This window comes from Schistocerca piceifrons, chromosome 3, assembly GCF_021461385.2.
Source record: "Schistocerca piceifrons isolate TAMUIC-IGC-003096 chromosome 3, iqSchPice1.1, whole genome shotgun sequence".
Lineage (NCBI taxonomy): Eukaryota > Metazoa > Arthropoda > Insecta > Orthoptera > Acrididae > Schistocerca > Schistocerca piceifrons.
In genome coordinates this window covers 531909844-531933020 of record NC_060140.1, presented here as the reverse complement: position 1 = coordinate 531933020, position 23177 = coordinate 531909844, and the positions used below count along the sequence as shown (strand labels likewise).

General features: G+C 44.2%; 1 protein-coding gene across 3 annotated transcripts in view; it reads right to left on the bottom strand.

Moving 5' to 3' along the window:
• Window positions 1-23177, bottom strand: part of LOC124787785 (Ca(2+)/calmodulin-responsive adenylate cyclase) — a 355797-nt gene that overhangs the window by 191331 nt on the left and 141289 nt on the right. For all 3 annotated transcript variants that reach the window (XM_047254687.1, XM_047254686.1, XM_047254685.1), the window contains one exon: window positions 20329-20440. In XM_047254687.1, coding sequence (XP_047110643.1) covers window positions 20329-20440 — 112 coding nt within the window. The remainder of the gene's footprint in view (window positions 1-20328; window positions 20441-23177) is intronic.

Sequence of the window (23177 nt, the reverse complement as noted above, 5' to 3'; positions counted from 1 at the left end):
CACGGACAAAATAATTATTTTTCGATCCTCCGGCATTAAAGTGCGCGTCATTTATGTTGGCGGCCGAGTTTGCGTTCGTTCTACGCATCTGACGTCACAAAACAGTCAGCCAATGAACAGAGAACGACGTTGCCAGATCTCGACTGCAGTGCAGAGCACGGACGAGTGTCTCCAGTTTTAGAAACGTTCAGTCATAAATAAAGTAATAGAACAAAAGCAATGTCTTGATAGCAGACTTACTTTTATAGAAAGTTTGGAAAAAGCATTCTTTATACCAATTGCTTCATGTTCTATTAATTTCTTAAACCAAACAAGCAATAAGACTCCTAATTCAGGCGATAGCAAGGAAAGGTGTTTGTATCAATCTCACGAACCGCTTTTTCGCAATAAAGAACAGCGGTAATTGTTTATTTCCTATTGTACTTCGACGAAGCATGAGAGTAATTCATAGTCATACCAACAGTGTTTATCAGTATTTTGCGTGACGTGTTACAGTTCTCATGGGGTAAGACAACTTGACGAGAAACGTTAGCGTGACGGCTAAGTTGTTGGGCTACAAAGCAAAAGGTTATGAGCGCAAACCTTGTGCAATGCAGAATATTTTCTTTATTGAAAAACAATATCGAAGTGTCTTACTTCACGAATTTTATTCGTTTGAACGCAGTTTTTTGAAATTTCTAGTGCTTTGTCTCTTCATTAACCCTTTCGCTGCTGCAGACACGTGCTCCCCACATTCCGGGCTGTGCGTGATTTTGTCATCACTGCAGTGCTCGCCTGTGCAGACACATGGTGTTCCGACTGCTTTGACACACTTATCATTCGATTTCACAAAAACTATTTGTCCCAAAAATTTAATTTTTACACATCTTCTTGACTGATACCTTCCCCCCATAAATGACTAAATTTTGTTTCGATGTTCAACGCAGTTAATGTGCAGCATTAAATGTAGTAAACCATTTCACGAAATTTTGAAGAGTTTTCAGAGGTAAAAGTTCATAGAGTATACTTTCCGTATGGTCGATTTTAGTTGCCACAATGTTGAGAATGAAATGTGGACAAGTTACCTAAATTTAATATAAAATTTACTTTATAACAATATCTCATTTAATTTAAGTACCACATAGGTGTCGTATGTAATATTGAGAAATATTCCGTCTTTCGCGGCTGTAATAACGGTTTTATTTACACTGGGCGCGTTTGGCTTTATTTTAAAGCACTTCAATGAAAGGTATGGCACATACACAATGGTACTCATGTTCTCTTTCTTGTTTTTGTTCCACAGTCGCAGTTTTACCAATGGCATTGAAATATATTCCTCTTCTGCAACTGTAATAAGCGGCTTATTTAGACCAGACGAGTTTCTCTCTTTTTGAAGTATCTTCAGTGGACAGTATTTTGTCTCCTCCATTGCCAAGTCACCTTCCGTAGTTTTGTGATGCGGTAACACAATATTCAACGTTTGTGTCGGCTGATCAGTGTTTTAGCAAATAAATGCTGTTTGTGTGTGCCACACACAAAAATTATATTTGACATAGCTCAGACCACTTCACTGATAGACGGTATATTCAAGTCCTAATGTTTTTGTTAGTCCACAGTTTTGTTTAATGTATTTTGTCTACTTCCTTTTGATTGATTGAAGTGCTTTAAAATAAAGCCAAACGTGTCTGGTGTAAATAAAACTTTTGTTACAGTCGCGAAAGATGGAATATTTCTCAATATTACATACGACACCTATGTGGTACTTAAATTAAATGAGGTATTGTTATACAGTAAATTTTATATTAAATTTAGGTATCTTGTCCACATTTCGTCCTCAACATTGTGGCAACTAAAATCGACCATACGGAAAGTATACTCTATGGACTTTTACCTCTGCAAACTCTTCAAAATTTCGTGCAATGGTTTACTATATTTAATGCTGCATAGTAACTGCGTTGAACATCGAAACAAAATTAAGAAGATGTGTAAAAATCAAATTTTTGGGCCAAATAGTTTTTGCGGAATCGAATGATAAGAATGTCAAAGCAGTCGGAACACCATGTGCCTGCACAGGTGAGCAGTGCAGTGACAAAATCGCGCACAGCGCGGAATGCACGGAGCACTTCTTTGTAGCAGCGAAAGGGTTAATGCGGCCTTGGTGGCTTTACTTCATGAACTGCGCGCTCCCCCCCCCCCCCCCCTCCCCAATGTAAGCTTGCGAACTATGCTATGGCGCTGCTTCTCTTGACGCGTGCGTCGTGTGCAACTGGCAACGCAGCAATCTCCCGCGTCTAGGCAGGCATGCGCGAGCCGCCAAGATAAAAGAATTTAACTATACTAAGTTCATGTTACTGACTTCAGAGCGGGTTTTCTTTATTATCATTTAATTTTTATAAAGCCAACGTAGAAACGAGACTTGTATGGTGTACAAAATAGGGTTACATCGGGCTTTCTTTAAAAACATTGGGTGGAGTGGAGAAAGAACATTTTCAGCAATAACTTTTAGCGACTTCAAATTCATTTCGAATTTGTGGTGTTCACTTTGTTCAACATTCCACTTTTTTTTACTCTAACCGCACCGAATTCATGATAGACCCAAAATCAGTACGTTGTTTATGGTAATAAGTTCAGATCAGGTGAGGTGGGCTCCTCGAGGCCTGCCGGCAGTTCAGGCGAGTTCTGCCTGTGGTGTCCGTGGACGTCGGTTACGGAGAGTTGCTTAGCACACTGCTCTACCTTTAGATTTACGCCCCATAAACCAAAGTGGAATGTATGTCTTATTCTGCCCATTACAAGGGCTTCTTCCCATTACATTCGCGTATGGAGCGCGGGAAGAATGATTGATTCAATGCCTCTGTGCTACGTGATGTGGAGGGGGGGGGGGTTGTAGTATACAGGGTGTTTATAACTGAAATTCACCTACTCACAGAGGTCCAGAGTGGGCTGTAATTATCTTATGGCAGCGAAACGTAGTAGGTATTCTAATACGTAAATGTGGAAACGATAGAAACAAATAGTTCCAATTTTGGCCACCAGGTGCAAATCTGGTGAAATACGTGTAGAAATGTTTCCATATGTAATGGATTACGAACGGGACGTGAACAGGAAAGGTCAAACAAGTGAGAAAGGCATGATTTTGATTTTATCAAAGACCACCGCCTATACATTTTGGTGTATATGAGCAACAGACAAGTCGAAGAGATGTTGCATCCCTAAAAAGTGGTCAACAGTTCTCGCAGCAGTTCCAGCGGAATCTGAGAAACGTATTCCCGTATACTAACCTTCAGATCACGTAGAGACCGAACGTGTACCTGGCAAATGTGTTCTTTTAAATATCCTCACAGCCAAAAGTCATATGGACTGAGATCTGGAAAAGCTTCTGGAGATACCACGTTCGTGGAAGGTTGCATTAGGCATATCTTTCACTGGGGGAGCACAGATGATGTTACCCCATCTTCCGTGAAAACAGTAATTTCCACACAGTTGTGTTCTTCCAAAGCAGGAATCACAAGCTGTACAAGGTGGTCTCGATAATATACAGACTTCAATGGTACACATGACATGTCTCTTTGAGTATTATTATCCTTAAAGTAGAACAGACCGAGAATAAAGGTGCTGTGAATGCTAACCACATAGTCACATAGGGCGAGTGTAATGACTTTTCGTGAACAATAAACAGTTTAACAGTACACCAAATTCGGCAGTTCTGTACCTCTGTGCCTCTTCATTCCACGGAATATTGGCCAGCCACATGTTATCAGCTTCGATCCGTGCCAGAAACCGAAGAGCAAATTGAGAACGCTGCCGCGGATCACGAGGTTTCAATTGCGCACCGTCTTGGATGTTGTACGGGTATCAGTGAAAAACAGACTGCAAAAATTTCCGTACTGTTGATCGTGCGATGGACAATTCTCGCGACACTGCACGAGCACCAGTACTACCCGGTGCACGTGCTGCACTGTCAGTTGCAGCAACAGCAACCTCGTCAATAACTTCCGCCGGGACAGCACGTCTTCCTCTTCCAGGTGCCACGCCATGCTCACCCGTGTTCTCGAGTTTCATTACCTTTTCTTTAAGCCATTTAATGACATCGAGCCTCCCCTCAGACCTTTCAGTCGGCGAAAATCTCTTAGTGCAGCACTGTGCTTGCTGCCGTTCACATAAAGCAGTTTCACTAACAGTGCACGGTCTCTCTTCTCGATAGCCATACTGTCTGCTCACGTTATGGCTTGTCAAACGACTGCGTGGATGTCAACCCGTCATACAAACAGTGCACAACGCCCAATTTGCACATGGTGGCCTAAATTGGAGCTTTTTTTCAGCGTAAATCGGTTCCCAATTAACGCATTAGCATACCTGCCAAGTTTCGGCGCTATACGATAATTATAGCCCACACTAGACCTTTGCGAGTAGCTGCACTTTAATTATAACCGTCTGGTACATTCCTAGATTCATCAGTTGAAATTGCTTCCAGTAATTTTCTAAGAAGGTTTTCACGGGACAGTTTGCATCTATTTTCAACCGTTTGTTACTTGAGTTCTTTCAGCATCTTCGTGTCTCTCTCCCTTAGTCGAACAGACCTGCGACCATTCCTGCTGTCCTCCTTTGTATCTGTGCAATATTGCCCGTCCTTACTATTTAGCACGGAACCCACACACTTCAGCATATTAGGATGGGTCGCACGAGTGTTTTTATGAAATCTCCTTTGTACACAGCGAGCACTTTGCCATTATCCTGCCAATGAATCCAAGTCTGCCACCTTCTTTACCTGCCTACGACAGCAAACGTAATCGTGTCACATCATGTCCCTGCAAACTGTTATACTAGGTATTTGTGTAAGTTTACCAAATCCAATTCACAGCATGCTACTTTTCTACCTTTTGCAAATGCACTATGTTACAACTGTAAGCGTTTAAAACAAGTTGCCCATTTTCGCACGCCTTTGAAATCTAATCTTATCTGACAGAACATCTGTGCAGCTTTCTCAGATAGTACTTTACTGTAGATAAATGCATCATCTGCAAAAATGGGCCACGTCTGGAGTTATTTCTACATCCGTCTATTAATTCTCCAGCCAAGATAATATGCCGTACCTTCCTTGCGAACCAAACCTCAATTCAGTCGGTAATTTTCTTTGATCATCCATATGATCGTAGTTTCATTTATAAGCGTTGGTGCGGTTCTGAGTCAAATGCTTTTCAGAAGTCAAGAAATACTGCATCCAACTGACTGCCTTGATCCACGGCTTTTAGAAAGTTAAGGTCGTCTTACGCTAAATGGAAACCTAACTTCACTTTCAATTAGCTCAGCAACTACCCTCACAAGACTGAGCAACCGCCCGCTCAATTCTTCGATCGTATAAATCTTTGAAGGGGACGGAAATCGAACCTGGGTACTTTGCACTGCATCTTCAAAATCAACAGTCCACGCAATCCATTGTTCTCTTCGGGTTTTGTATTGTGGTACCACTAGTCCTGTTTCTCTTCACTGCTGAACAGTCTTGGAAATCTAAGGTGCCTCGGATAACTCCTTTGTGCTTACTACTCCCTAAGCAACTTGTCCTCTATTCCACAGTTTCCATCTCCTTGTTTTCGTATGAAAATACATTAATCGTTTGGCTACAGAGCCCGCAAATTACTTATTGGCACCGGTACATTTACCGGCGGCATTAAATGTATACTGGGAAGAGACTGGTGCGCACTTACGAACTGGTTCGTCAACTATCGCCTAAAATTTGGGCTGCTGACGGTGAAATGATAAACGTCCACCGTCAAATTTGCCGGCATTAATTCCGGTGGCACCAACAACGGAGAAAAGGGTGAAAGCTGAATAATTCGAATGGCTTGGCGATAAGGCTGCCGTCTCAATTAATAGGCCCTATCAATGAAGCTGTAGTAGTTAGCATTGTTACGTATTATCTACACCTGTGTCAGTATCTATATCTACACTCCACAGGCCAGGATACGGACCATGGTGGACGAACTTTGTTGCCATAGTTATCCATTTTCTCGCAAATTCCAGTCGCGTATGGAGTGAGGAAAAATTTTTGTCTGAACGCCTCGGTACGTTCCTCAATATCTCGCACCTTACTCTCTCTACCCCTGAACGAGATATAGCCCCTACGAGGGAAGCAATAATATTGCTGCACAACTAGAATACCTGCTTCCCATACGGTTTGAAGTGATCAGCGTTATCTATCTTGCCGAGCTTTCCGTTTCCATGAGCATCTTCGTTACGCTTTCGTATGCACAGTACGATCTGCAACGGTCCAAGCAGCCTCCAAATGCTGCAGCAGTATTCAAGAATTGCCGCACCAATGTCTCGCACGTGGTTTCCTGCACAAGTTCACCGCAGTTCCCATAACACCACCAAACGATATCTTCAGTTCGTCCTCCTACCACCGATTTCACATTTTCAACTCATTTCACATCCTGTCTTAATATTACCGCTGACTGATGTCCGATGCGATAGATCGCAGAAGTTTACCACTACTGTAATAATCGGATGTTACCGAGCACCTTTTGTTTATGAACGTTATTATGAATTTATTCCTATTTAAAATGCGCTGCTATTGAATTCATGAAATGTTACACAGTATAAGTAACTAGAAAATGTGGGAAAAGCTGATAACATAACTGAAGATGTGAGGACGGGTCGTGAGACGTGCGGCTGGATATCTCACAGTTGGGAAGCACATTACCTACGACAGGCCAGGTTCAGTGTTCGAATACCAGTCCGGCATCCAGTTTTAACCACGCATGAAGCTAAAAACAAACAAACGAAAGTCACACTCCACTGCTGTATCAAAGATTTTTCTTGAAACAATCCGCCTGGCTGTGGCTAAGCCATTTCTCTAACATATCCTCTCCTCCTGGAGTGCTAGTTCCGAAATTTGTGTAGGAGAACTACGAGAATAGATGTACTGACAGAGCTGATGCTGCGACAAAGGAAAGGGGTAGTCGTGCCTTGGTTGCTCAGAACATAACTCGCAAAAGTCAGGGTTCGGGGTTCAGATCCCGGTCCGGCACACAGTTTCAGTCTGCCAGGATAGTTCGAGTTCACAGTGTAAGTTGATCCGAATTCTTCTTTAATCATTCAGCGATAATATGAACCTGTAGACAATAGCACCGCCAGCGAGCTCTGAGAATGCAACGATGCACATCCGGTCAATAACTTTATGTGGATGAAGACACTCGCTGCCCCTTCCCTCGGTCTTCCTCTACTGTCACTTAACTGAGTTCTATAATCCAAAAATTGTTTGACTGAAAATACACAGAACCATCGTAGTTTGGTAATTTGTCGACTACGTGGTACAGTGTTCAATACCCATCGGAATTACAGGAAAATAGAATTACGCGTTCATCTGTCAACTAATAGCAACATGTCATGTGCGAAGAAAGCAACAACCTGTTCAGATAAGTCTTCTGTCCTATTGCTGTGCTAGCTGCTTCGAGAGCCAATAAATGTTGGAACGATGGCTTCGTGGTAGTTAAGGGACGCTAAAGTTGAACCTACCGCGAATTGCACATCAAATTCCTTTTCAATGAGCCGTTTCTGTTCAGCAGTAGGTCGAAACAGAACCGTGAAAATAATCTAATCATTGGAGTGATTACTGCTAAACATATTTTGATAGGAAAATACAAATCTGATACGTTCCGATATGTTCCAAAACAGTGTCTGACAAAAGAGGTTCTTTACCAAGGAAGCCGTCGCGTACTCGTGTACTTCACAATTCGGCGGATGGCATGCAAAGACGTCCCGTCCTTTGAGACTGACATGGCTTAGACATTAAATATGGAGCACTCCAGTACCAACCATGTTACTCGTATCTACGTCTATACTCCGCAAGCAGGGCCGGTTTAAGGACCAAGCGACAAAGCTGGTGTATTACACGACATCTGTCGTATATGAGTATGCAGCAGCGTCCGAAGAGTACAAGCCTGGAAATGCAAACTGTTTCGTCAGCCCTATTACACGATACATCTAACGTCCAAGTTTGCACCAGTTCCCCAATGGTGCATACACTAAGAAAAAATTTAAAAAAAAAGAGAGACGCACCACGAAGAAATTATCCTAATGGGGCGGAATGATGTACATGTACAGTGGTATGGCGCACGCTAGATGAAGAGGCTCCTAGGTAGAGACTGAACAACGATTTATTCGTACTACACTACTGGCCATTAAAACAAATGAGTACAATTTCAAAAAAATTGAGCCATTCATTCAAGAGAAAAAGCTTTACAAATCGAGCAAGCAATAACGCGTTGGCCCACCTATGGTCCTTATGAAAGCAGTTACTCGGCTTGGCATCGCTTGATTGAGATGTTGGATGTCTTCCAAGGGATACTGTGCCACATTCTATCCATTTTGCGGGTTAGATGGTCAAAATCCCGAAATGGTTGAAGGGCCCTGCCCATACTGCTCGAAATGTTCTCAATTGGGAAGAAAGATCCGGCGATCTTGCTGGTCAAGGCAGAGTTCGGCAAGCACGAAGAGAAACAGCAGAAACTCTCGGTGTGTTGTGCAAGCATTCTCCAGCTGAAATGTAAGCCCAGGATAGCTTGCCACGAAAGCCAACAAATGTCGACGTACCGCTGCGCTGTTAGGGTGCTCTGGATGAAACCAAAGGGGTCGTGCTATGAAAAGAAATGCCTCTCGAGACCATCACTGCTCGTTGTCGGGCAGCATGGCGGGCGACAGTCAGGTTGGTATCCCACCGTTGTCAGGGACGCCTACAGACACGTCTTTGCTGGTCATCGGGGCTCATATCGAAGCGGGACTCATCACTGAAAACAATTCTACGCCAGTCAGTGAGATTCCAGAACAAAGACGTGTTGTAAAGGGCGACACCACTGGAGAGTGGAAATGAGTGATTTGGACTGATGAATCACGCTACATCCTGTGGCACTCGGACGGAAACGATTGGGTTTGTCGAATGCCTGGAGAACGTTACCTTTCATCGTTGTGTAGCAGCAACAATGAAGTACGGAGGATGTGTTGTTACAGTATTTGGGGTGTTTTGCGTGGTTAAGGTGTGGTTCACTTCACTGCGCTTAAGAAACCGCTGAATGCGGAAGTTTATTAACACATTTTACAGCCTTGTGTACTGCGTCAACAGTTCGGAGACGATGAATGATTACATCAGCTTGACAATGCACCCTGTAATAAAGCAGCAAATGTGCGACAATGGTTTCTGGACAATAATATTCCCCAAATGGACTGGCTTGCCCAGATCGCCAACCTGAACCCAATGACACACCTTTGGGAGGAGTTACAACGTGACTTCGTTCGAAATCATTATCTTTTCTGGTCTCGGCTCTTGAGGAAGAATGGACGGGAATTCCTCCACAGACATTCAGACACCTCATTAAAAGTGTCCCCCCCTCCCCCAACAGAGTTCAAGCCGATATAAGCCATCACACCCAATACTGATATCCGCTAACAGCTGTCCAGATACTTTTGAGCAGATAGTGTATCTACTGTTCTGGCGTTCGCGCAATGCTTGAGAGGAGCAACCGTATTACCATCATGGTGAAAAAAATTCAATGGACCGAACAGCAGAGTTTGGCCTTCTTTCTTTCATCATCCATTTTGGAGCCAGTAAGATCACTGAGTGACTGGACAGATCATTTACATGCGCCTAAAGATTTTACACAAGACGAAAACTTCTTATGATTTTAGTCAGATCATCAGCGGAAATTTTACTCTCATATTCTCTGAAGCTTCTTTCATTGCTCCCCTTACGCTCATTCTCACTACGTTCAGCTTATGTTTCACTTAAATCTGTAATTAAGCTCCCTTTTATTTAGTAGCAACCTTGTAAAGCTACTATTACCCACGCTGAGTACTGGTCGAACGCGTGTTGAACAATGCTTTTGGATTTCATACATCAGTGCTCTACAGCTTCGTCCTCAGAACTGAATACTTAATGTTGACTGCTCAAGTACGCTGAAATTTGTATCCTGTCATTCTTGCTAATGGGGTTCTGGGAGACCAGATTCAGAACTTTTGGTTATGATGATGATGATGATGATGATGGTTATTTTAAAGAGCCTTAGGTAAATGATTATTAGTCTCTTAATGCTCTCACAGGTGATCGCTGATGTAAGCACGAGACTTTTTCCCGTACAAATCGTTCGATCGTATATATTACACTAAAGTGTGAAATGTACCCGCCACAAAAATAAAAAATATCACTGTGTAAAAAAGTCAAAATTGAAACCTAGAACAAGTCGTCGGCATCTATTTGTCCGTGAATGTACATGGAAAGGTATATCAGTGTTTAAGTTGGGTTCAGGAGCGATGAACAGTTGGGTGGCGTCTCGAGCTAGACAGGCGACGAGAGGACTCGCCCCCGGTGTAACATACACTGATGAGCCAGAACAATATAACCACCTGCTAAAACAGCTTGTTCGTCCGCCTTTGGAACACAGTACATCACTGATTCTGCGTGCCAGGAATCCGACAGTTTGGTAGTAGGTTTGTGGAGGCGTGTGCCATTAGATATCTATGCAGAGGTCATGTAATTCGCGTAAATAACGGGCCGCTGATTTGCGTGCGCGGCGATGGCGCCCGATAGCGACCCAGATGAGATCCACTGGATTTACATCAGGCGAATCTGGTCGCCGAGACATCAGCGTGAGTTCACTACAATGCTCTTCAAACCACTGTAGCACGGTTCAGGCTTCGAGACACGGACAATTCTACTGCTGAAAGACGACTTCGCTGTTGGCGAAGACATCGAGCATGAAATGATGCAGATGGTTCACAGCTGTCAGCGTGTCTTCGATTACTATCACATGCCCCCTGCAAGCGCAGCACAGTGCCTCCCACAGCATAATACTCCTCCCACCAGCCTGCGACCGTGGCGCGCTGCACATTTCGAACCGCCGTTCGCCTCGACGACGGCGTTTGTGTAGTCGACCACCGACCTAGCGTACCAAAAACGTGAGTCATCCGAAGAGCCATTGATCGATGGTCGAATCCCGATGGTCCTGTGCCCATTCCAATCGCAACTGACAATGCCGTTGGGTCAACATGTGAGCAATGCTGCTGAGCTCGAAGTTCAACCCTGCACGATGAATGGTGTGCTCCGGAACACTTATGTGTGCACCAGCATTGTGCTATTTCGCCAGATATGCCTCAGATTACCATCTATCTTACTTTACAGAGCAGACAAGCCTACAAACCCCACGTTTTGTTAAGAGTCGTGAGCATCCAACAATTTAGGCTTAGTGGTGCTCCTACCTCTTTCCGTAAATGCTCGCGTCAGTAGCACGTGAGCATTCGACCAGCTTCGCCGTTTTCGAGATACTCGTTCACAAACTCTGCGCAATAATAAACCGCCTTTTGTGGAAGTCGCTTATCCCAGTGGATTTCTCCATTTGCAGCCCATATCTTGGCTAGGATGATAACCCGTCCGTGTCTGCTCCGCTTACAGACTTTGGCTATCGCGGCACGTGACCGAAACGCCACCAGGCGGCATGCAACGTCGAGGAGGAAAGTGGTCATACACGTAATGTTTCAGCTGATCAGTGCATATCTTAAGAAATGTTAAGAAATTTGCGTTAGCTCTGGCGTTGGGCTGAGATTACGCAGCGATTTAGAAAAGTGGCATAAGAGGATATGAATCCTTGTTAATGCTAACATGACTCACTGATCACTAAGGAATATTATACTAGTAACTAAGGCAACTGTAAAACCCCATTTATTTGTAGTTTCTCGACTAGAAAAAGATATCTGTATAACCTACTGCAATAGAAGTGTTTAATCATTGAAATACGAAACAGTGCCCGAGTCCTCATTAAATTCGCTTAAATTCAGAGAATATTAACAAATGTCTTAATTAACGGCCCCGATGAGATTTCAAAAATATTTTCAGAATGAATGCTTTATAAGGAACTGTGTCTCTTCGGGAAGGCAGTTACACGAAAAGAATGTACAGCTCATATTAATTGCGGCGAACGAAGAACCTGCCGCATTATTTATTTATTTAAAAAATGATTTTTATTTGTAACCACATTCTGAAGTACTAAATTCCTAATTAGCCGTGTACCGTTAGATACGGCGGCGAAATTAATATTAGCTCTTTAGATAAAACGAGAGGCCGGCCGCTGTGTTGGTTCAAATGGCTCGGAGCACTATTGGACTTAACTTCTGAGGTCATCAGTCCCCTATAACTTAGAACTACTTAAACCTAACTAACCTAAGGACGACACACACATCCATGCCCGAGGCAGGATTCGAACCTGCGACCGTAGCGGTCGCGCGGTTCCAGACTGTAACGCCTAGAACCGCTCAGCCACTCCGGCCGGCGACCGTTGTGTCCGAGCGGTTCTAGGCGCGCAGTCCGGAACCGCGCGACTGCTACGGTCACAGGTTCGAATCCTGCCTCGGGCATGGATGTGTGTGTCGACCTTAGGTTAGTTAGGTTTAAGTAGTTCTAAGTCTAGGGGACTGATGACCTCAGATGTTACGTCCCATAGTGCTCAGAGCCATTTGAACCATTTCATAAAACGAGAGTTTATAAACAATTCGATTACACCGCCTCCGCTACCGAAGCTGTCATCTAACAGTGTCACAATTTCTGTACCGGCCAGCTGCTGAATCTAACACAAACTGCGCAAAAGAGACTTGTCGATGTCTGAATAGAGACTGTTCTCACAATGGAGTCGTTTACCTTCATCTCTCCCATAATGTCAAGATTCCAGGAACTATGTAGAATAGTGTCACTGGTATAAGGCGTGATAAATTTTACGACCAGAAAGATGTTTGCTGTGATCCAGAGCTGTCGCCATAATTAGATAAAGAAACAAAGGCGATGCGCATAATTGATAGAAACAGTAAGATGAACCCTACATATTTCCTGCAATCAAATAATACTTAAATCCATCGAATAGATTTCCCTCACTTGTATGGAAAGAACAAGAACATTATCGAGACATACCGTCAGACCATTCCTTGGTTTTATCCGAACCGCGCGCACTCGCGTGCGTGCGTTTTGACTTTACGGGTGCTCACCGGCGAAGTCATCAGCGCATTGTCACATTTTAGAAGGAACGAATGCGAATAAAATCGATAGCTTTTTGCACACAGTGAGGATGAAACCTATAATACGACACTTATGTACTCAGTACCCCCTCACTACCGTTCACTCAACACAATCACTCTATCTCATATGCCTTAAACAACGGAGGAAGGGTGAAAAGTGCTACAGCAGACACTAAAACACAAGTAAAATGACAGAGGAGCTAAAGCAAGGGGACAGGCAAATGTGAACGGCTCATCACTAACAAAAAACGTGGGTGAGCGAGGCACCCTGGCAACACATTAAGACCACCTCCGTAAAATCTCAGAAACGTATACGAGATGCAAGAGTGACTAATTACTCACTACCGCTCCAGCATTTGGAGACTTTGTTAGATACGCGCGACAGCAGGCAACAAGAGTATACGTAACATGCAGCCTGAAGCCGAAAATTGCCTGCCGCGGTGGTCTCGCGGTTCTAGGCGCGCAGTCCGGAACCGTGCGACTGCTACGGTCGCAGGTTCGAATCCTGCCTCGGGCATGGATGTGTGTGATGTCCTTAGGTTAGTTAGGTTTAAGTAGTTCTAAGTTCTAGGGGACTGATGACCATAGCAGTTGAGTCCCATAGTGCTCAGAGCCATTTGAACCATTTTTGAAGCCGAAAATTTTGCTATTCCAGTAACTACTGTTGCCAAAATTCGTGGTTCAGATCTCACTATTTCGGTGCACCATCCAATACGAACGTCGTCTGCTATATCTGCATTCGCTCACCAGCAGAATACTGTAAAAAAATCAGTACGGAGAAATGAGAAGGAATTTCCATGTCTGTGCACCATTATGTTTTACTGCAATGTTCTTCGTAATGTGAAACAACATTTCTTCCAATCTCGTCCTTTTAGTGCAGAAATCAGTCCGAAATGATTTAGGATTCAGTCAAAATGATGTTTCCAATATAATCAATGACAACCAAATTTGCAGATCCTCATGTGTCCATAACGACATCAGTTCCTTTGGTTTCCAGTGGTATGGCGCACGCTAGATGAAGAGGCTCCTAGGTAGAGACTGAACAACGATTTATTCATACTACACTACTGGCCATTAAAATTGCTACACCACGAAGATTAAGTGCTACAGACGCAAAATTTAATGGACGGGAAGAAGATGCTGTGATATGCAATTGATTAGCTTTTCAGAGCATTCACACAAGGTTGGCGACGGTGGCGGCACCTACAACGTGCTGACATGAGGAAAGTTTCCAACCGATTTCTTATACACAAACAGCAGTTGACCGTCGTTGCCTGGTGAAACGTTGTTGTGATGCCTCGTGTAAAGAGGATAAGTGCGTATCATCACGTTTCCGACTTTGATAAACGTTTATCGTATCGCGACATTGCTGCTCGCGTTGGTCGAGATCCAATGACTTATCAAAAAATGGAATCGGTTGGTTCAGGAGGGTAATACGGAACGCCGTACTGGATCCCAACGGCCTCGTATCACTAGCAGTCGAGATGACAGGCATCTTATCCGCATGACTGTAACGGATCGTGCACCCACGTCTCGATCCCTGAGTCAACAGATGGGGACGTTTGCAAGACAACAACCATCTGCATGAGCAGTTCGACGACGTTTGCACCAGCATGGACTATCAACTCGGAGACCATGGCTGCGGTTACCCTTGACGCTGAATCACAGACAGGAGCGCCTGCGATGGTGTACTCAACGACGAACCTGGGTGCACGAATGGCAAAACGTCATTTTTTCGGATGAATCCAGGTTCTGTTTACAGCATCATGATGGTCGCTTCCGTGTTTGGTGACATCGCGGTGAACGCACATTGGAAGCGTGTATTCGTCATCGCCATACTGGCATATCACCCGGTGTGATGGTATGGGGTGCCATTGGTTACACGTCTCGGTCACCTCTTCTTCGCATTGACGGTACTTTGAACAGTGGACGTCACATTTCAGATGACTTACGACCCGTGGCTCTACCCTTCATTCGTTCCCTGCGAAACCCTACATTTCAGCAGGATAATGCACGACCGCATGTTGCACGTCCTGTACGGGCCTTTCTGGATACAGAAAATGTTCAACTGCTGCCCTGGCCAGCACATTCTCCAGATCTCTCACCAATTGAAAACGTCTGGTCAATGGTGGACGAGCAACTGGCTCGTCACAATACGCCAGTCACTACTCATGATGAACTGTGGTATCGTGTTGAAGCTGCATGGGCAGCTGTACCTGTACACACCATCAAAGCTCTGTTTGACTCAAGGCCCAGGCGTATCAAGGCCGTTATTACGGCCAGAGGTGGTTGTTCTGGCTACTGATTTCTCAGGATCTATGCACCCAAATTGAGTGAAAATGTAATCACATGTCAGTTCTAGTATAATGCATTTGTCCAATGAATACCAGTTTATCATCTGCATTTCTTCTTGGTGTAGCAATTATAATGGCCTGTAGTGTAGTATGATGCACACTTCACAAACCTATTGCGAGTTACAAAGGATTAGCACCTGGTAATAACTGTCCGCTGAATACACATGGTCCTGGTCGGTGTCCAGATCGGCAAAGAAATGCTGTCAGACGTACTGTTCGGTGAGCTGTGCTCAGATTGATGAGCTACAGGGTGCAGTCAGCGCAAGTTTCCTGACAATAAGTGTAACTCGGAAGTAGTGCACTTAAAGTAGCGCCTGACGAACCGCTGGTGTGGTCGGTGTAAGCCTGGAATGCACTTCGAATGTGATGCACCGGCATAAAAGCTGTCACAGTGCATGCATATGGCATGACCTTGTGGGCTTGTGACATCGCTGAGCCAAAACAGAGTCCATGAAGCTGGCGGCAGGCAAAGATTCCGTGTACGACAAATCGGTGGGAGTGGCTGTTGTCTGGAAACTTTACTAGCAAGTAGAGATCAGAAACGGAGCTATTACGGGTAAAATTAGCGGGTTGAATACTTCATGTATCAGGCGCCACTGCTACATCAGTGCTTAATGGGCTCCCTCCGTTCTCGTTGTAATTACGCGATTATGGCGAGTCTTACAACCGTGACGCTGCCGTCGCTTCATATTCGTTGACTCGTTCTCTCTTAATGAATCATGCAGTAGTGTAACGCTAATTGTGACTTACTGTTAGTACAGAAGCCAAGTACACGATCTTGCGGTTGTGAAGTAGCACTGACAGGGTGAAACGACCGATTGCCGGAATAAGAGGGCCTACAACAAACCTGTGTTTTGTGAGACCTCTGAGGGTGTGAGATGAGAAGTACACAGCTGTAAATGTGTTCCATTAGGAGAGGAGTGGTATCTAGAATAAGTTTCAAGTTATAGTTGACGCTTCACAAAAAATTTCGCCAAATGCAAACAAAATGATTACATTCTTGTTTATTCCACATCCACCATGAGGAAACATATGTACTCCGTCAAACGAAAACTGAGAAAAGAACAACGTCACCGTTATACTCCCACGACAAACAAGTGCAATATTTCTGTATTCATTTGATCATGCCAACTTCCGTTTATAGGCTAACGGCGAGTTGTGTAGCTTATCATTGATTTCTGTAATTTATTCCAGTAATTAATCATTACTTAGAGATTCCGGCTAAGGGCCTTGCCGCAGTAGTAACACCGGTTCCCATCAGATCACCGAAGTCAGGCGCTGTCGGGCTTGGCTAGAACTTGAATGGGTGACGGTCCGGATCTGCCGAGCGCTGTTGGCAAGTAGGGTGCACTAAGCTCTTGTGAGGCAAACTGAGAGCTACTTGTCTGAGAAGTAGCGGCTATGGCCAAGAAAACTGAAAACAACCGGAAGAGCGGTGTGCTGATCACATGCACCTCCATGTCTGCATTCAGCGATGCCTATCTGCTAAAAGTGATACAGTGGTCTGTCAGTAACGTTGGACCTTCAGAGACCTGTTCGGACAGAGTTATTTACAGAATGCACTTCATCCTTATCTCATGTTTTCTGGTACTGTTAAAAATGGCTCTGAGCACTATGGGACTTAACTTCTGAGGTCATCAGTCCCCTAGAACTTAGAACTACTTAAACCTAACTAACCTAAGGACATCACACACTTCCATGCCCGAGGCAGGATTCGAACCTGTGACCGTAGCGGTCTCGCGGTTCGAGACTGTTGCGCCTAGAATCACTCGGCCACTCCAGCCGGCTTTCTGGTACTGTCTTTACAGACTCCATAACACCTTGAAAGTGTGTGTGTGCATGCTAATGTAATTGTTAGACATTCTCTGAATAGATATTAAAAATTAAAATATAATTTAAGCAGCATTCGAAGAAGTTTTATCTATATAAATGCATGTACACTGGAGCACCATAGAAACTCGTACAGGTATGCTTATTCAAATACAAAGATATGTAAACAGGCAGAATACGGCGGTGCGGTCGGCAACTGCTATTTAAGACGACAAGTGTCTGGCGCAGTTCTTAGATACGGAGGTTACTGCTGCTACAATGGCAGGTTACTAAGATTTAAGTGAGTTTGAGCGTGGCATTATAGTCAGCGCACGAGCGATGGGACACAGCATCTCAGAGGTAGCGGTGAAGTGGGGATTTTCCCGTATGACCATTTCACGAGTGTACCGTGAATATCAGGAATCCGGTGAAACCTCAAACCTCCGAAATCGCTGTGGCCGGAAAAAGGTCATCCAAAAACAGAACCAACGACGACTGAAGAAAATCGTTCAGCGTGACAGTAATGCAACTCTTCGGCGAACTGCTGCACATTTCAATGCTGGGACATCAACGAGTGTCAGCGTGCGAACCATTCAACGAAACATCGCCGATATAGGCATTAGGAGCCGAGGGCCCACTGGTGTGTATCCTTGATGACTGCACGACACAAAGCTTTACGTCTCACCTGGGCCCATCATCACCGACATTAAACTGTTGATGACTGGAAACATGTTGCCTGGTTGTATCGAGCAGATGGACCTGTACGGGTATGGAGACAATCTCATGAATCCATGGGCCCTGCATGTCAGCAGGGGTCTATTCAAGCTAGTGGAGGCTCTGTAACAGTGTGGGTCGTGCACAGTTTGAGTAATGTGGGACCCCTGATATGTCTAGATACGACTATGACAGGAGACGCGTACGTAAGCATCCTGTCTGATCACCTCCATCCATTCATCCCCATTGTACATTCCGACGGACTTGGGCAATTCCTGCAGGACAATGCGACACCACACACGTCCAGAATTGCTACAGTGTGGTTCCAGGAAAACTCTTCTGTGATGCCTTGCAACGTGCTGTTCAGAAGAGATGTCGTACTCTTACGGATTTATGGACAGCCCTGCAGGATTCAAAATGGTTCAAATGGCTCTAAGCCTATGGGACTTAACATCTGAGGTCATTAGTCCGCTAGACTTAGAACTACTTAAACCTAACTAACCTAAGGACATCACACACATCCATGCCCGAGGCAGGATTCGAACCTGCGACCGTAGCAGTCGCGCGGTTCCGGACTGAGCGCCTAGAACCGCTAGACTACCGCGGCCGGCCCTGCAGGATTCACCGTGTCAGTTCTTTCCAGCACTACTTCAGACATTAGTCAAGTCCATGCCACGTCGTGCTGCGGCACTTCTGCGTACTCGCGGGGGGCCGTACACGAAGTTAGGCAGGTGTACCAGTTTCTTTGGCTTTTCACGGGTCCCAAATACGCTGCTAACCGATCAGCTGTTAATTTGGTATATAAATTCTGTCATTCTGGCAGACTGGACATTTTTTGATATCTCAACTTGCACTTGAGAATGGCTATAAAGCCGAAATCATAACCGTGTGAAATAAATAAATAATAATTTTAATTTAATGGCAGAAATTTCTTTCAAAACGTTTGTGTGTGTTTAGCAGGAATGCAGCGAGTCCGCGGAATACTTGCAAATTTGCGTATTCGCTCTCCTTTCAGAGCGAGTCCAGTCCACTTGAACCCGACAACGGGCTCAGGGACGAGTGGTCTGCAGCACAGACTCAGGAGTCGAGTCTACGGACACACGGAGACGGCAAGTTCGGAGATGACGTCGCATCACTCGCTGGCGAGGTTGAAGTGAGTATACCGAGCAAATTTCTGACTTTTACTAACACGTGAGGTGAACCCATGTCGGTGTTTGTCTTGCAGGCGCTTGAACTGGTTGCGGCAGATGACGCCTGTAGCTTGGCAACCATGCGGACGCGTCTGTACGTCTGGTAGCCTAAGCGGTCGGCGAATGGCCGTATGTACGGCAGTTCTGTTTCGCCGAACTGCATGAACCACTAATCCTATCGTGAAATTACACAGTGCCCAAGTCCTGGAAAACGCACAGGAACAGTATCACAGAACAAGCCGCGTCTAATACTGGACGTTACACAGCGCAAATAACTGAAACTGGAAACTTAAGATACGTGCTTGCAAATGACCAAAGGCTGAAACTGGCCAATCGATAAGGTATTAAAAAGAATACATTCTACCCGGATCACGTTTTTACTCTCAAAACAGAAGCAAAAAATCCATTTTTAAGCTCATCTACTACTTCCAGTGTCTCATTTCATAATTCAAACTTATAACAATCTGCAGGCTTAATTTGACACCATTTCGTTACCCCTGTTTTACTTTAGTTGTTTTTCATCCTATGTCCTCTTTTCATAACATTATCCATCCCATGCGGGCTTTCAGGGCCAGCATTTTCCATATTGCTGATATCTGATGTATGGGGATAATACTTAAGTGTATGGACTGAGGAACATCAGATATATGCTACAAAACTCTCTCAATTCCTTCTCAATTAGTGCTTCCTTTTCGTGTTCTTCAAGTCTTCCAACTCTATTCTGGTTTCTATACAGATTGGGAATATCGTTTCTTTCCTTGTATTTTGTCCTTGCCACTTCTAAATTTCAAAGAGTGATTCCAGTCAAACACTGTCACAACCTTCCCCTAAATCTAAAACTGCTATTGCAAACGTAGGGTTGCCTTTCTTCAACGTAACTTCTAAGATTGTTCGTAGGTTCAAGTACTGAGTCACGTGTTCCTTCATTTGCCCACAACCCAAACAGATCTTTCCCCGTGTCAGCGTTTACTAGTCTTCCATTCTTCTGTAAATAATTCGTGTCAGTATTCTGCACTGATGGTGGTTCGGTAATCTCTCGGTACTGGCTTCTTCGGAAATCGAATTTTTATCTTCTTGAAGTCTGAGTTAATTTCACCTATCTCATATTTTCTTATTGAAGTACTAGTGTGAGATAATCCCCAATCCTAAAGAGACCAGCGCACAATAAAATTAACGTCTGGCAATAGTATGGAACTGACAAAGCGAGCGACACCGGTTAAAGGAATACTCACGTTAGCGAGTTGATCGAAGCGGCCAAACAGCTCGTTCAGCAGCCGTACCAACTCCTGGGCTGTGCATTGTGAGGCCAGCACCGTGAACCCGACGATGTCAGCGAAAAGGATGCTGAAACAACAGGCAGCCATTGAAGAGGACATACAAGAACAAGTTCTAAACAAGTCAGAGCAACAGAAGCAGAAGTAATATCTGATTACTAGAATACCACGTAAACTGCTTAACAGACGACTGCAAACGCATAAACGGCTCGGTGGGATGTTACGTGTTTATCAGGGTACCAAAGTAAGATACGAAGGAAACAAGTGGAAAGATTTAGACTACAGCTGTGATTAAAGAATTGTCGCCGGATTCGCCTCAAATGGCTTAGGGAAACACGCAAAAAGTAAATCATGAAAGCCCTAGTGGGGAATGGAAGCCAGTCCCTCCTACGAGTCAAGTGTCTTAAGCCGATTTTTACACGAGCGACTTTGTTGTCTCAGTAGACTACTCGTGGCAAGTGAGTACTGCAGCGCATCTGGCCTAGCATTCCTGGATCGTGCCGCACTTTTAGTGAGTGTTAGAATGTTGTGAAAGCACGAAGAGACTAGCAATAATAACAGAGTCTATCAATAAGAAAGGGAAAATTCATGGTGAAGGTCCTTAACTGGTGAAGGACCTTAACTGAAGTGGCATGCGGAATCCTCTACACTGGAGAGAACTGAAAGAATTCGAAAAATGTTATCTAAACATTCAAAAAAATCAACAGTCACCTGCTTGAGAAAATATTTACATATAAACACATCAAGCCACATTTATAACGTAATGTATGGAGACATTTTACTATATCCTTTTTTTGTCTCGTTTTTCTTATAAGTGGCAAATAATATCCAAAACTATTTTCCCTCCCTACTGTAACTGACTTTTTCACTAGTTTAACAGTTTAGAATAAAACATGTTTACCTATTTCTTATATACAGCGAATGCTATTTATTTGTTCAAGTAAAGGTATTCTAATTCACAAATAACTTTTTGGTTTTTAGATACGTGCTATCTGCTGTGCGAGAGCACTTGAAATATGAATTCCACATGCAATCTTTGCAACGTTCCATGAAAACAAAGCAGTCAATAGAATAAAGATTACGTTAACACAGTAACACCAGATCCATCACAGTAAGATGAATGAGCGAGACGAGAATTTGTTAACTTCACTGTCTCCAGACGCAGCCGTTGTCCGCTATTTTTGCTTGTCCGCTGTCTTTAGCATACTCAAGATTTTAGAACTCTACATTTGGCACAGTGAATTACTCACTGTCGTCACCGACACACTTGTGCGTAGCGGCTGATTTTTACCACGCTGGCAAGTGACACGAACATACTAGTAGTAGTCGATTAAATTGGTTTTAACCATTCATCGCCTCTTTCATTTCACAACAGTGCTCTCTCTCTCTCTCTCTCTCTCTCTCTCTCTCTCTCTCCACCTTCCCTCCCTCGCCGGCACGCGAGGGCTTTCAGGACCAAGATTCCGATGTCTGAAAATGTAGGTTTACAATGGATTTGTATTTCCAGTTCTGGCTTATTTGCAGCGAGACATTAATTGTAATGTGATAATCAGCAAAAATTTGGGGAAACTTCACCGAGCAAGGGATTCCTGCGTCCTGAGAATTACTGGGAAAGATGAAAAGACTGACAAATGGACCAATGGGCAGAGTGGAGTCGATGACGTCGTTATGACTATAATGTGCGCGCGCGCGCGCGCGCGCACACACACACACACACACACACACACACACACACACACACACACACAACCTATTGTAGACGCAGAAGCACTGTTTGACATCCACATCTGGATATATGCGTTCTTAGCCTTCTAAATCCTATACGATCTTCAGTAATACATATCACTGTTACGCCATTACGTTTTGTAGTGTCATCTACCCATTCTCTATTAAGTGGTCGTCTCAGTAGTCTTTTATCTCCTGTTATCAGGAAAGAACTTCCCTGTTCACCTATTCGCTTAACTACATGTCTCACAAATCTATTTCATTTCCATTATAGTCATAACGACGTCATCGACTCCACTCTGCCCATTGGTCCATTTGCCAGTCTTTTCATCTTTCCCAGTAATTCTCAGGACGCAGGAATCCCTTCCTCGTTGAAGTTTCCCCAAATTTTTGCTGATTATCACATTACAATTAATGTCTCGCTGCAAATAATCCAGAACTGGAAATACAAATCCATTGTAAACCTACATTTTCAGACATCGGAATCTTGGTCCTGAAAGCCCTGTTCAGTTTACTAAAACCACTACTAAGCATCAGGTTAACTGTTCATTCGATATTTGGTTGCACATTATATTTCTATTGTTTTGCTGAAGTTCATTTGCACTAGAGGCAAACAGTACTACAGCATTATTCTACATCTACAGCCATACTCCGCAAGCCACCTGAGGGTGTGAGGCGGAGGGTACCTTGAGTACCTCTATCGGTTCTCCCTTCTATTCCAGTCTCTTATTGTTCGTGGAAAGAAGGATTGTCGGTATGCTTCTGTATGGGCTCTAATCTCTCTGATTTTATCCTCATGGTCTCTTCGCGAGATATACGTAGGAGGGAGCAATATACTGCTTGACTCTTCGGTGAAGGTATGTTCTCGAAACTTTAACAAAAGCCCGTACCGAGCTACTGAGAGTCTCTCCTGCAGAGTCTTCCACTGGAGTTTATCTATCATCTCCGTAACGCTTTCGCGATTACTAAATGATCCTGTAACGAAGCGCGCCGCTCTCCGTTGGATCTTCTCTATCTCTTCTATCAACCCTATCTGGTAAAGATCCCACACTGCTGAGCAGTATTCAAGCAGTAGGCGAACA